The following is a 13,919-nucleotide window of genomic DNA, read 5'->3' as shown; positions in this document are numbered from 1 at the left end:
CTACCGAGTTCCAAACTGCCTCTGGAAACAACGTCGGCACAAGAACTGTTTGTCGGGAGCCTCAAATGGTTTTCCATGACTGAGCAGCCGCTCAAGTGTCGCCTGGAGCGGTGTAAAGCTCGCCTCCATTGGACTCTGGAGTGATGAATCACGCTACCTGCCCCAATGCATAGTGCCAACTGTAACATTTGGTGGAGGAATAATGGTCTGTGGCTGTTTTTCATGGTTCGGGCTAGGCCCCTTAGTTCCAGTGAAGGGAAATCTTAACGTGACAGCGTACAATAACATTCTGTGATTCCAACATGGTGGCAACAGTTTGGGGAAGGCCCTTTCCTGTTTCAGCATGACAATGCCCCTGTGCACAAAATGGGGTCCATACAGAAATGTTTTTTTCAAGATCAGTGTGGAAGAACTTGACTGGCCTGCTCAGAGCCTGACCTCAACCCCATCAAACTGCTCAGGCATTACAGCAATATGGTCCTATATCAATAGAACATGTTGTCATCCCTACTGACACTGATTTGGCAGACTCACTTAACACAAATTCTGTATTTGTAAATGACGTCTGAGTGTTTGTGGCCCCCTCTGTCCATAAATTGCTTAATATAAAGAATTTGATGTATGGCTTTTACTTTTTAAAAATGATGTCAGTAGAGTACTTTCTCCACCACTGTACTTAAGTACATTTACAACCAGATACTTTTAGTCAAGTAATACTTCACTAGGTGACTCGCTTTTAATTGAGTCATTTTCTATTACTTTTACTCAAGTATGACAGTTGAGTACTTTTTCCACCACTGACACTCACATACCTGAACATATGGTGATAAACACAGAGTGAACTCTGATGGACACATCTATTTACAAATTTGACATAACACTTGTACACTTAACCATAGAAAGAGGGCCTATGCATGCATATTACACACACCTGTGTGAAGATGTGTGATGCCTTTAAACAGATGGTCAGCATCCCAAAGGCACCCTATTCACTATAATAGTAGTGCACTAAATATGGAGTAGTGTGTCATTTGGAACAAAACCCATGTTCATTCATAAACCAATATTAAAGCGATCTGTTTTGGGCATAGAGAAACGTCACAACATATCTGATTAACAGGTTTGAAAGATTTTTGGTCTGTAACATCAACCTGTTTGGTAGGAAGTGTTCCCAATAGCAAAAGAATGCCAAGAACATCATTGGAACATTGGAACTTTGTTTAATAATAAACATTTGCCATCTTGCCAGTACACAACTATTTGAATGGACATAAATCTACTAAGCTTTAGTCAAAAACCTCTCTTACATTTTCTTTCCGCCCTCCTGTTGGTCTGTTTTTCTTTCATCTGGATTTCAGTCGAAACCAGTTGTCGACCCTGCCCAGCCCGGTGTGCAGTCTGCCGTTGAAGGTCCTGATTGCCTGTAATAACAAGCTTGTCTCCCTTCCCGAAGAGCTGGGCCAACTACTACAGCTCACAGAACTGGTCAGTACAGACACACACACACAGTTTTGGCTTAATTGACCGTGGGTTTTAGTGTCAAAACCACCATGTTGATTTGCCTGTTTTTACCCCCTTATTGGTAGTCTTTGTGTTGTGGTTTGATTACTGTTTAACCAGGTCATCCTTTCCTCTCCTCTCTCTCTCATCCCTCTCTCCAGGACGTGAGTTGTAATGAGATCCAGACACTCCCTCCTCAGGTTGGTCGACTGGACTCGCTGCGAGACCTTAACATCCGCCGCAACCACCTGGCCCGCTTGCCCCCAGGTCAACACACACACTCAACCACCTGGCCCGACGCAGTGTCTGCACTGCTCAACACACACACACACACACCAGTGGCGCGCAGTGCTGTTTAAGATGGGGATGATTTTTTTTAATGAGCATGGCCTTATTTCTATGACAGCATGTTGGATGACTCCCATTCATATTCCATTCACCCAGTACAACATAGGTGCACACAGGCTGAGAGAGAATTTGAGGTGACTTTGAATACCGCTTTGCACACTTTTGCTAGCATCTAGCTGATATAGGGTGTAATTATTAGTCCAACAGTTGCAAACAAGGTTCTATTGGAGAAATTCAGGTATGTTTATCCCCGTTCTGTTTAAGAAAAGTTTTTCAACAGTATCGGTAGAATGAATAGAGTTCACTCTCATAACAGCCACGTTGTATTCTTCTTCGCTTCGCTTGAGGACTTCAATGCACAACAAATCAGCTGTATGTGACCAGGCGAGAGAGAAACTTTCCAAGCCAAACCATATCATAACTTCAGCACACAGCCTACATCGTTGTAACCATATTAGCTAAAGTAACGTCTTCGTCAACATAGCTAATAGCACTAAAGTGTTAGTCAACCCATACAATCATGCTGTGACAGTGTACAGTCAGTAAACAGTTACACTGGCAGGCCCCGGTGGCAATAAATTAGTAAAACCAAAAGCTTACCTTGACTTGGAAGAGTTCCAGTGTTGTGTTGGATAGTCATATCCAACTACCTAACATGGTATCCCTCTGTTTGAGCAGGGTGTTTCAGTAGGGCGAACTAGTTAGCTGTTTTTTTTTTGTTGTTCACTTTCAATCTCTATTTCTCTCTTGCTGCTTCTTAATTTTGGAAGAAATTAATTAGTTCAAAACTGTTCATCGATTGTCTTTCTCTCTTTTGAGTGGGGTGGGGCGGCAGGTAGCCTAGTGGTTAGAGCGTTGGACTTGTAACAAGGTAAAAAAGCTGACCAGGCAAAAATCTGTCGTTCTGCCCCTGAAAGAGGCAGTTAACCCACTGTTCCTAGGCCGTCATTGAAAATAAGAATTAGTTCTTTACTGACTTGCCTAGTTAAATAAAGGTAAAATAAATAAAATTGTGTACACTGCAGTGCTAGCTAGCTGTAGCTTTTGCTTCAGTACTAGATTAATTCTCTGATCCTTTGTTTGGGCGGACAACATGCCCCCTTTCAGGTAACCCACTTTTCCTAGGCCGTCATTGAAAATAACACACACACACACAACCACCTGGACCACACACAAAAGTATATTTTGAAATAAAAAAATACCATAATTGCTTGATTAGATAAATCTGGCATGTTAGAGCTTGACAGGTTTAAGGATTTTTAAGCCTTGAGACAATTGAGACATGGATTGTGTATATGAACCATTCAGAGGGTCAATGGGCAAGACAAAATATTTAAGTGCCTTTGAACTGGGTATAGTAGAAGGTTCCAGGTTTGAGAGTCAAGAACTGCAGCGCTGCTGTGTTTTTTATGCTCAACAGTCTCCCGTGTGTATCAAGAATGGAAGCATTGGAGACATGGACTCTAGGGGATTAAAGTTAACCTGTGTGTCCTATGTCCATACAGAGCTGTCTGAGTTGCCCCTGGTGCGTCTGGACTTCTCTTGTAACAAGGTGACATCCATCCCTGTGTGTTACCGCAACCTGCGCCACCTACAGAGCATCGTGCTGGACAACAACCCACTACAGAACCCACCTGCACAGGTAACACACGGACACAGTCTGACTATACAAACACACCTTTTGCTCCGAGTCAGTGACTAGGATACACACTCAGCTTGACAAAACAGTTGACCTGCACCACACGTGTTAATATAACCTAGTGAAACTGTTCCTTCTATTGTCTATCATGTGTTTCTTGTCATTCCCAGATTTGTATAAAGGGGATGATCCATATATTTAAGTATCTGAACAATGAGGCCAGCAAGACTCCACCTGAGCTCCCAGACTACGACAGGAGACCCCTCCCCTTCGGATCCTGGTGAGACACACTTGCACACACACGCTTCCACTGCCAATAATAAGGCAGAAGCCAGTCCTGGAAGCAGCTGTGTGCAGAGGAACAGCTGGAGAGAGGCAGAAAGAGGGGGCACTCTTTCCTCTACATATCCCTGCCCTTTTCTGCCAGTATCTCTACTTTTATCTCTCCCTCATCATTTTTATATTTTGTGCTCTACAATTGCTCTTGCTTTCTCAGAGCCCTCTGTAGATGTTAAAAGGTACTTTACTAGAAACTGTTTGGGGAGGAGAGATAGAAATTGAGATCAATGGGGAAGTGACGGAGTGTTAAAAAGAGAAGGTGGAAAGGTGGGTAGAGTTTATGAGGGGAGCACAGCTGAAAAAGGGAGTTGAGAATGGGAGGTACCATAACAACAACCTTGCAAACACTCAGAAATACAAAATGAATCATGCTCACTGGATCCCAGGGGTGTATTTACTAGAAACCAAGCAGGTCAAAACAGGGAGGGACCAACCTGAATTTGTCCAATAAGAAAACTACATGTCCTTGCAAATAATTTTCCAATTCAAAAAGTTCTGCGACAGGTGGGTGTTGTGGACATTCTTACACAGGGACACTCAAAGTCAAACTTAAATGAATCATTGCTTATTATCCGCGCGCTGGAGAGGTTCCAACTAACTTGATGCACTATAGTGAATGTCTGTCAGGAGCACAAACAGGCCAGTCCCGTTTAGTTCCCTTATATAGGCATATTTCATAGAGTTGGTTCTGGCATTTCTGGCACCGTCTCCTATCTTAACTTAAAGAACATGTTATGGGCTTTCTGCCAAATAGTTTAAAGGAGGAGGTCATGACAGCCCCTCATATCTTTACCAGGCACAGGCAGGAACCAAGGAATGTTTATGACACCAAAGACAAGATGCACAAAGTAACATTTCCTTTACATAAGCTAACCAAGCAACTCACAAGTTTATTTATCCAGACCTGCATTGTCACTCTAGTAGTTTTACACACACACCTTTCCCTTCAGTCACACAATAAACAATAAAAAAACAATCCTCCCTTTTTCAGGACCCTGTCTTCAAAGATAATGAGTAAAAATCCAAATAATTTCACAGATATTCCTTGTAAAGGGTTTAAACATGCTTGTTTAATGAACCATAGACAATTAATGAACATGCACCTGTGGAACGGTCGTTAAGACACCAACAGCTTACAGACGGTTGGCAATTAAGGTCACAGTTATGAAAACGTAGGACACTAAAGAGGCCTTTCTACTGACTCTGAAAAACACTAAGAAAGATGCCCAGGGTCCCTGCTCATCTGCGTGAATGTGCCTTAGGCATGTTGCAAGGAGGCATGAGGACTGCAGATGAGGCCAGGGCAATAAACTGCAATGTCCGTACTGTGAGACGCCTAAGACAGTTCTACAGGGAGACAGGACAGACAGCTGATAGTCCTCGCAGTGGCGGACCACGGGTGACAACACCTGCACAGGATCGGTACATCCGAACATCACACCCGCAGGACAGGTACAGGATGGCAACAACAACTGCCCGAGTTACACCAGGAATGCACAATCCTTCCATCAGACTGTCCCCTATAGGCTGAGAGAGGCTGGACTGAGGGCTTGTAGGCCTGTTGTAAGGCAGATCCTCACCAGACATCACTGGCAACAGCATCGCCTATGGGCACAAACACACCGTCGCTGGACCAGACAGGCAAAAAGTGCTCTTCACTGATGAGTCGCGGTTTTGTCTCACCAGGGGTGATGGTCGGATTTGCGTTTATCATCGAAGCAATGTGCGTTACACCGAGGCCTATGCTCTGGAGCGGGATCGATTTGGAGGTAGAGGGTCCGTCTGGGTCGGTGTGTCACAGCATCATCGGACTGAGCATGTTTTCATTGCAGGCAATCTCAAAGCTGTGTGTTACAGGCAAGACATCCTCCTCCCTCATGTGGTACCCTTCCTGCAGGCTCATCCTGACATGACCCTCCAGCATGGCAACGCCACCAGCCATACTGCTCATTATGTGTGTGATTTCCTGCAAGACCGGAATGTCAGTGTTCTGCCATGGCCAGCGACGTGCCCTGATCTCAATCCCATTAAGAACATCGGGGACCTGTTGGATCAGAGGGTGAGGACTAGGGCCATTCCCCCCAGAAATGTCCGGGAACTTGCAGGTGCCTTGGTGGAAGAGTGGGGTAACATCCTCACAGCAAGAACTGGCAAATCTGGTGCAGTCCATGAGGAGGAGATGCACTGCAGTACTTAATGCAGCTGGTGGCCACACCACATACTGTCTGTTACTTTTGATTTTGACCCCCCTTTGTTCAGAGACACATTATTCAATTTCTGTTAGTCACATGTTTGTGGAACTTGTTCAGTTTTAGTCTCAGTTGATGAATCTTATGTTCATACAAATATTTACACATGTTAAGTTTGCTGAAAATAAACACAGTTGACAGTGAGGACGTTTCTTTTTTTGCTGAGTTTCGGAAAGTATTCAGACCCCTTCCCCTTTTCCCCATTTTTGTTACATTACAGCCTAATTCTAAAGTGTATTAAATACATGTTTTGCCTCATCAATCTACACACAATACCTCATAATGACAAAGTGGAAACGGTTTAGAATGTTTTGCAAATGTATTACAAATAAAAATAACAAAAATACTTTTTACGTAAGCATTAAGACCCTTTGTTATGAGACTCGAAATTGAGCTCAGGTGCTTCCTGTTTCCATAGATCATCCTTGAGATGTTTCAACAACTTGATTGGAGTCCACCTGTTGTAAATTCAATTGATTGGACATGATTTGGAAAGGCGCACACACCTGTCTAAGGGCCCACAGTTGACTCTTCCTAGAGCTGTCTGCCCGGCCAAACTGAGCAATCGGGGGAGAAGGGCCTCGGTCGGGAAGGTGACCAAGAACCCGATGATCACTCTGACAGAGCTCCAGGGTTCGTCTGTGGAGATGGGAGAACCTTCCAGAAGGACAACCATCTCTGCAGCACACCGCCAATCAGGCCTTTATGGTAGAGTGGCGAGATGGAAGCCACTCATTAGTAAAAAGCACATGACAGCCCACTGAGTTTGCCAAAAGGACTCTCAGACCATGAGAAACCAGATTCTCGGGTCTGATGAAACCAAGATTGAGATCTTTGGCCTGAATGCCAAGCGTCACATCTGGAGGAATCATGTCGATATCCCTGCCATAAAGACCTGATTGGTGGTTTTGGAGAGATGGTTGTCTTTCTGGAAGGTTCTTCCATCTCCACAGAGGAGTTCTGGAACTGTCAGTGACCATCGAGTACTTGGTCACCTCCCTTCTCCCCCGATTGCTCAGTTTGGCCGGGCGGCCATCTCTATGAAGAGTCTTGGTGGTTCCAAACTTCTTCCATTTAAGAATGATGGAGGCCACTGTGTTCTTGGGGACCTTAAATGCGACAGACATTTTTTTATTACCCTTCCCCAGATCTGTGCCTCGACACAATCCTGTCTCGGAGCTCTATGGACAATTCCTTTGACCTTATGGCTTGGTTTTTGCTTTGATATGCAACTATGGGGCCTTAAAAATACAGGTGTGTGCCTTTCCAAATCATGTCCAATCAATTGAATTTACCACAAGTGGACTCCAATCAAGTTGTAGAAACATCTCAAGGATCATCAATGGAAAGAGGATGCACCTTAGTCTCATAGCAAAGGGTCTGAATACTTATAAATACACTTATTTTTTGCATTGTCATTATGGGGTATTGTGTGTAGATTACAGAGGAATGTTTTTTGTAATTTAGTCCATTTTAGAATGCGGCTGTAACGTAACAAAATGTGGACAAAGTCAAGTGGCCTGAGAAGTTTCCAAGTGCACTGTAGATACTATCGCTGTCCCCATTCTCTGACAGACAGACATATCCACTCCTCAGTGACACAAACTGTACCTGGGTCAAGGGACTTCCTTGATTTTGCACTTGTACTGCAACTCAATAAATTGCTTTGTTTCAAATGATTGTGTTTTGCTTTTAGTGTTTTGTTTCCTGTTGATATATTGTGTATATAGGTATGTTAAGTGTAATGTTGTTTATTGATGTGTTCATGCAGGGCTCATCTGCAAAAGAAACCGTGATCTCTGCATGACTCCCTGCTAAAGTAAAATAAAAGTATAGCGCAGCTCAAGTGTCTGAAATCATTTGATGTTGTGTTTTGACCCACGTCCTGTTCTCAAGGTGATCTTATCTTCTGTACTCTTAGTGTGGAGGAGCTATACACTGGCCGGCCGTACGGCGCACTGGACTCTGGCTTCAACAGCGTGGACAGTGGAGACAAGAGATGGTCAGGCAACGAGGTGAGAATGAGCACACACACACACAAGATGGTCAAGCAACGAGGTACGGCACAGACACACAAGATGGTCAGGCATCTAGGTAAGGCACACACACACACAAGATGGTCAGGCAACTAGGTAAGGCACAGACACACAAGATGGTCAGGCAACTGGGTAAGACACACACACACAAGATGGTCAGGCAACTGGGTAAGACACACACACACACAAGATGTTCAGGCAACTAGGTAAGACACACACACACAAGATGTTCAGGCAACTAGGTAAGACACACACACACACACACACAAGATGTTCAGGCAACTAGGTAAGACACACACACACACAAGATGTTCAGGCAACTAGGTAAGACACACACACACAAGATGTTCAGGCAACTAGGTAAGACACACACACACAAGATGTTCAGGCAACTAGGTAAGACAGACACACAAGATGGTCAGGCAACTTGGTAAGACACACACACACACACACACACAAGATGTTCAGGCAACTAGGTAAGACACACACACAAGATGGTCAGGCAACTAGGTAAGACACACACACACACAAGATGGTTAGGCAACTAGGTAAGACACACACACACAAGATGGTGTCGTGTCTTTGGCTATGCCGGATAAAGTGATATGACATGCTATTCTATAAAATAATTTCTCCATAATTAATATTACCTGATTGAGCTAATCATGTAAATGTAATTAACTAGAGAGTCTGGGCACCGTGAAAGAATATTTATAGAGCTGTTTTCTTCCGAATAAACTCTTAAAGACCTAGTAATATTTTACATCAATAGCAGTCAATATTAATTGTCACCTTAATTCTGTCTCATCTGAAAGTTGTAAATTCTTGGTTATCTGCCCGAACCCTGGCTAACAAATTGAATCAGCAATACAAAATTGGGTTTAATTATTTATTTACTAAATACCTAACTAATCACACGGAATTACATATACACATAATTAATCATAACTGATTACAAATTACGTCTTAGAGGAAAACGTCCCTAGCGGGCGGAACATATGACAGCTGGTTACACAAAAGAAAGGGGGCTGGGTTTGAGTGAAAGAGCGGGAAGACTGAGGGATACCGGGAGAAGCTGTGCTATCGTAAATACACTCTGATGCATTCTAAATGACCTCCCATTTGGTAAAGGAAAATGCAATAAATATTTACTCTGAGCTGCGCTTCGGGAAAGGTTGGTTGTAGATGGAAGGCCATGTTGCCCAACCAAGTCCTTTGAAGAATGTCTCTGCTGGTAAATTGGATACGTTGTAGTAACGTTGTTGTGTGGTAGACGGGATACTCTGTCTGTTCCTTCCTAACCTGCGTTTGCAGCTGCTGTTGCTAACACAACGGTTAGGAGGTATCACTTCTGTAGTGAATAAGAGTTCAAAGTTCATACCATTTGCAACCAAAGCTCATGCTTATGTTGGCTTCATTCTGTAGTTATTATCTGAACCATTCTGACATCGGACCGTCGTCCTCACATCCTCGGAACAGCAGGTTACATTGTCGTCAAGGCTTTATATAGGAAGGGAGAGGAGGGCGTGTTTGAAAAGTTTTATAGCCCATGTCCCTTCACAGGGGTGGGCCACTGATTGAGCAGGGCCCTATCTTACATTTTAGAAGCTAAAATCACATTTCATCCCATCACGAATAATTTAATATTCAAACATTTAAATTGAACAACAATTCCATGTGAATCCGATAACTCTGATGTGTAGACTTTCCACTGTAGAGTTTGTCATCTTATTATTAATGAGAATGTCTCAGATGACAACAGAACTGACATCATATTCATTAAGTACCACCGCATATGTTCAATTGGTCGGATTACCAGAATATAGTTCATTTCCCCCCACCTTCTGATGTTCCCAGAATCTCTATGTTAACCAAGGGTTTTGCAAATGTAATATCAGTAGGGTAGAGAGAGGAAAAAGGGGGGAAGAGGTATTTATGACTGTCATAAACCTATCCCCAGGCCAACGTCATGACAGTAGACAACGGCTTGGTGTAAACCTGGGTTCCAAACTGTCATGGTAAAAACATATTGATGCAATGGTAGCTAAGATGGGGAGAAGTCTGTCCGTAATAAAGTGTGGCTTTTCTTTCTTGACATTGCTATCAACAAAAGTCCTACAGGCCCTAATTTTGTCACCTGGACCAGTCATATGGTCAAGTGGTGGTCAAGCAAATATGGTCAAGCAAATTACACTTGGCCCAGAACAAAGCAGCATGTCTGACCCTTAAATGTACACAGAAAATGAACATCAATGATGTGCATGTCAACCTCTCCTGGCTCAAAGTAGAGAAGATACTGACTGCATCAGTACATGTCTTTGTTAGAGGTATTGACATGTTGACCACACCCAGCTGTCTTTTCAAACGACTAGCACACAGCTCAGACACCCATGCATACTAGACATGCCACTAGTCCCTTCACAGTCCCCAATTCTAGAACAGACTCCAGGAAATGTACACTACTCCACAGAGACATGACTACATGGAACTCTTTTCCATATCAAGTTTTTACATGTAATGACACTGCTGAAGGTTCTTAGTGTGTCCCAAATGACAGACGGATTGAGTTCCAAGCGGTCAAAACCATTACATTTTAAGACAGGGGTGCCTCCAAAGCTGTGTTGTCGCTAATTGTCAAAGATGCATTATATTGCATTACAAGCGCAAAACAATTAACAAAGATGACAATTATGACAACTGTGGTGATATACATTATCCAAAATTCCATAATCATCACAGCCCGACACCACACACGTGCACACGTCAGTTATCATGAATGGAAACAAAGAGCAATCACAAAGGTTCTATGATTGCAAGGTAGTGTAATATTTCAGTTATGTTGAAGCTAATCTCTCCATTCATGTGTTTATTCCTCTCCCATCCATTTTCGCTTTCATTCCTTGTGTACCTACAGCCCACAGATGAGTTGCCGGACCTGCCACTGCGTGTGGCAGAGATCACCAAAGAACAGAGACAGCGGAGGGAGAGGGAGGAGCACAGGACAACTGGCTCCCATCCTGTTACCAACGGCACATGTGAGAATCAAGGCCTGTCTGTGTGTGAACTGTACTCTAGTGTATCTCCAGTATTATTCTATGGTTTTCTAGCTTGGGAACCAGTCTGTTGGTTTAGCATGTCTCTCCCTGCCACTCCTTGTCATGCCAGACTTTTTGGCATATGACACGGAGTACAAGGAGTGGAATGGTAGCACAATGGGCCTGGATTTCAGGCTAATAATATTATACATCTGTGGAAATATACACTGAACAAAAATATAAATGCAACATGCCATGTTTCATGAGCAAAAATAAAAGATCCCAGAAATTTTCCACACGCACAAAAAGCTTATTTCACTCCAATTTTGTGCACAATTTGTTTACATCCCTTTTCGTGGGCATTTCTCCTTTGCCAAGATAATCCTTCCACCTGACAGGTGTGGCATATCAAGCAGCTGATTAACCTTTCTAGCGCAACCTTTTTACAACATTCCGCTGAAATACATTTTTTTTTTTGAAATATGTAACTTTCACACATTAACCAGTCCAATACAGCAAATGAAAGATAAACATCTTGTTAATCTAACCACCATGTCCGATTTCAAAAATACTTTACAGCGAAAGCACCACATATGATTGTTAGGTCATAGCCAAGTTGAAAAAACAGCCATTTTTCCAGCCAAAGATAAGAGTCACAAAAAGCAGAAATATAGATAAAATGAATCACTAACCTTTGATGATCTTCATCAGATGACACTCATAGGACATCATGTTACACAATACATGTATGTTTTGTTCAATAATGTGCATATTTGTATCCAAAAAGCTCAGTTTACATTGGCGCCTAACGTGCAGTAATGTTTTGATTCCAAAACATCCGGTGATTTTGCAGAAATATAATAAATATTGATAAAAGATACCATTGTTATTCACAGAATTAAAGATAGACTTCTCCTTAATGCAACCGCTGTGTCAGATTATTTATTTTTTATTACGGAAGAAGCATAATCTGAGAACGGAGCTCAGAACCCAAAACAGCCAGAGGAATATCCGCCATTTTGGAGTCAACAAAGTTAGAAACAACACCATAAATATTCACTTTGATGATCTTCATCAGAAGGCACTCCCAGGAATCCCAGGTCGACAATAAATGACCGATTTGTTCAATAAAATCCATCATTTATGTCCAAATAGCCACTTGTTGTTAGCGTGTTTTTTTATTTTATTTTATTTCACCTTTATTTAACCAGGTAGGCTAGTTGAGAACAAGTTCTCATTTGCAACTGCGACCTGGCCAAGATAAAGCGTAGCAATTCGACACATACAACAACAGAGTTACACATGGAATAAACAAAACATACAGTCAATAATACAGTAGAACAAAAGAAAACAAAAAGTATATATACAGTGAGTGCAAATGAGGTAAGTTAAGGAAATAAATAGGCCATGGTGGCGAAGTAATTGCAATATAGCAATTAAACACTGGAATGGTAGATCGGCAGAAGATGAATGTGCAGGTAGAGATACTGGGGTGCAAAGGAGCAAAATAAATAAATATATATTAGTATGGGGATGAGGTAGGTAGATGGATGGGCTGTTTACAGATGGGCTAAGTACAGGTGCAGTGATCTGTAAAATGCTCTGACAGCTGGTGCTTAAAGCTAGTGAGAGAGATGTGAGTCTCCAGCTTCAGAGATTTTTGCAATTTGTTCCAGTCATGGGCAGCAGAGAACTGGAAGGAAAGACGACCAAAGGAGGAATTGGCTTTGGGGGTGACCAGTGAGATATACCTGCTGGAGCGCGTGCTACGAGTGGGTGCTGCTATGGTGACCAGTGAGCTGAGATAAGGCGGGGCTTTACCTAGCAGAGACTTGTAGATAACCTGTAGCCAGTGGGTTTGGCGACGAGTATGAAGCGAGGGCCAACCAACGAGAGCATACAGGTCGCAATGGTGGGTAGTGTATGGGGCTTTGGTGACAAAATGGATGGCACTGTGATAGACTGCATCCAGTTTGTTGAGTAGAGTGTTGGAGGCTATTTTATAGATGACATCACCGAAGTTGAGGATCGGTAGGATGGTCAGTTTTACAAGGGTATGTTTGGCAGCATGAGTGAAGGATGCATTTTTGCGATATAGAAAGCCGATTGGAGATTTAATCTTGGATTGGAGATGCTTAATGTGAGTCTGGAAGGATAGTTTACAGTCTAACCAGACACCCAGGTATTTGTAGTTGTCCACGTATTCTAAGTCGGAGCCGCCCAGAGTAGTGATGCTGGACGGGCGAGCAGGTGCGGGCAGCGATCGATTGAAAAGCATGCATTTAGTTTTACTTGCGTTTAAGAGCAGTTGGAGGCCACTGAAGGAGAGTTGTATGGCATTGAAGCTCGTCTGGAGGTTAGTTAACACAGTGACCAAGGAGGGGCCAGAAGTATACAGAATGGTGTCGTCTGCGTGGAGGTGGATCAGAGAATCACCCGGAGCAAGAGCAACATCATTGATGTATACAGAGAAGAGTCGGCCCGAGAATTGAACCCTGTGGCACACCCATAGAGACTGTCAGAGGTCCGGACAACAGGCCCTCCGATTTGACACACTGAACTCTATCAGAGAAGTAGTTGGTATACCAGGCGAGGCAATCATTTGAGAAACCAAGGCTGTCGAGTCTGCCAATAAGAATGTTGTGATTGACAGGGTCGAAAGCCTTGGCCAGGTTGATGAATATGGCTGCACAGTATTGTTTCTTAACGATGGCGGTTAAGATATTGTTTAGGGCCTTGAGCGTGGCTGAGGTGCACCCATGACCAGCTCTGA

The 13,919-nt window shown here is 43.1% G+C and overlaps 1 protein-coding gene across 2 annotated transcripts in view; it reads left to right on the top strand.

Annotated features, from left to right (window-relative positions):
* Positions 1-13,919, top strand: part of LOC115137168 (DISP complex protein LRCH3-like) — a 76,924-nt gene that overhangs the window by 30,269 nt on the left and 32,736 nt on the right. For both annotated transcript variants that reach the window (XM_065024669.1, XM_065024668.1), the window contains exons 3-8: positions 1,359-1,485; positions 1,662-1,767; positions 3,354-3,490; positions 3,658-3,767; positions 7,997-8,090; positions 11,026-11,146. In XM_065024669.1, the coding sequence (XP_064880741.1) occupies positions 1,359-1,485; positions 1,662-1,767; positions 3,354-3,490; positions 3,658-3,767; positions 7,997-8,090; positions 11,026-11,146 (695 nt within the window). The remainder of the gene's footprint in view (positions 1-1,358; positions 1,486-1,661; positions 1,768-3,353; positions 3,491-3,657; positions 3,768-7,996; positions 8,091-11,025; positions 11,147-13,919) is intronic.

This window comes from Oncorhynchus nerka, linkage group LG11 (genome assembly GCF_034236695.1).
Source record: "Oncorhynchus nerka isolate Pitt River linkage group LG11, Oner_Uvic_2.0, whole genome shotgun sequence".
Classification (NCBI taxonomy): domain Eukaryota; kingdom Metazoa; phylum Chordata; class Actinopteri; order Salmoniformes; family Salmonidae; genus Oncorhynchus; species Oncorhynchus nerka.
The sequence above is the reverse complement of the archived record's forward strand: the minus strand, read 5'-3'. Positions and strand labels throughout refer to the sequence as shown.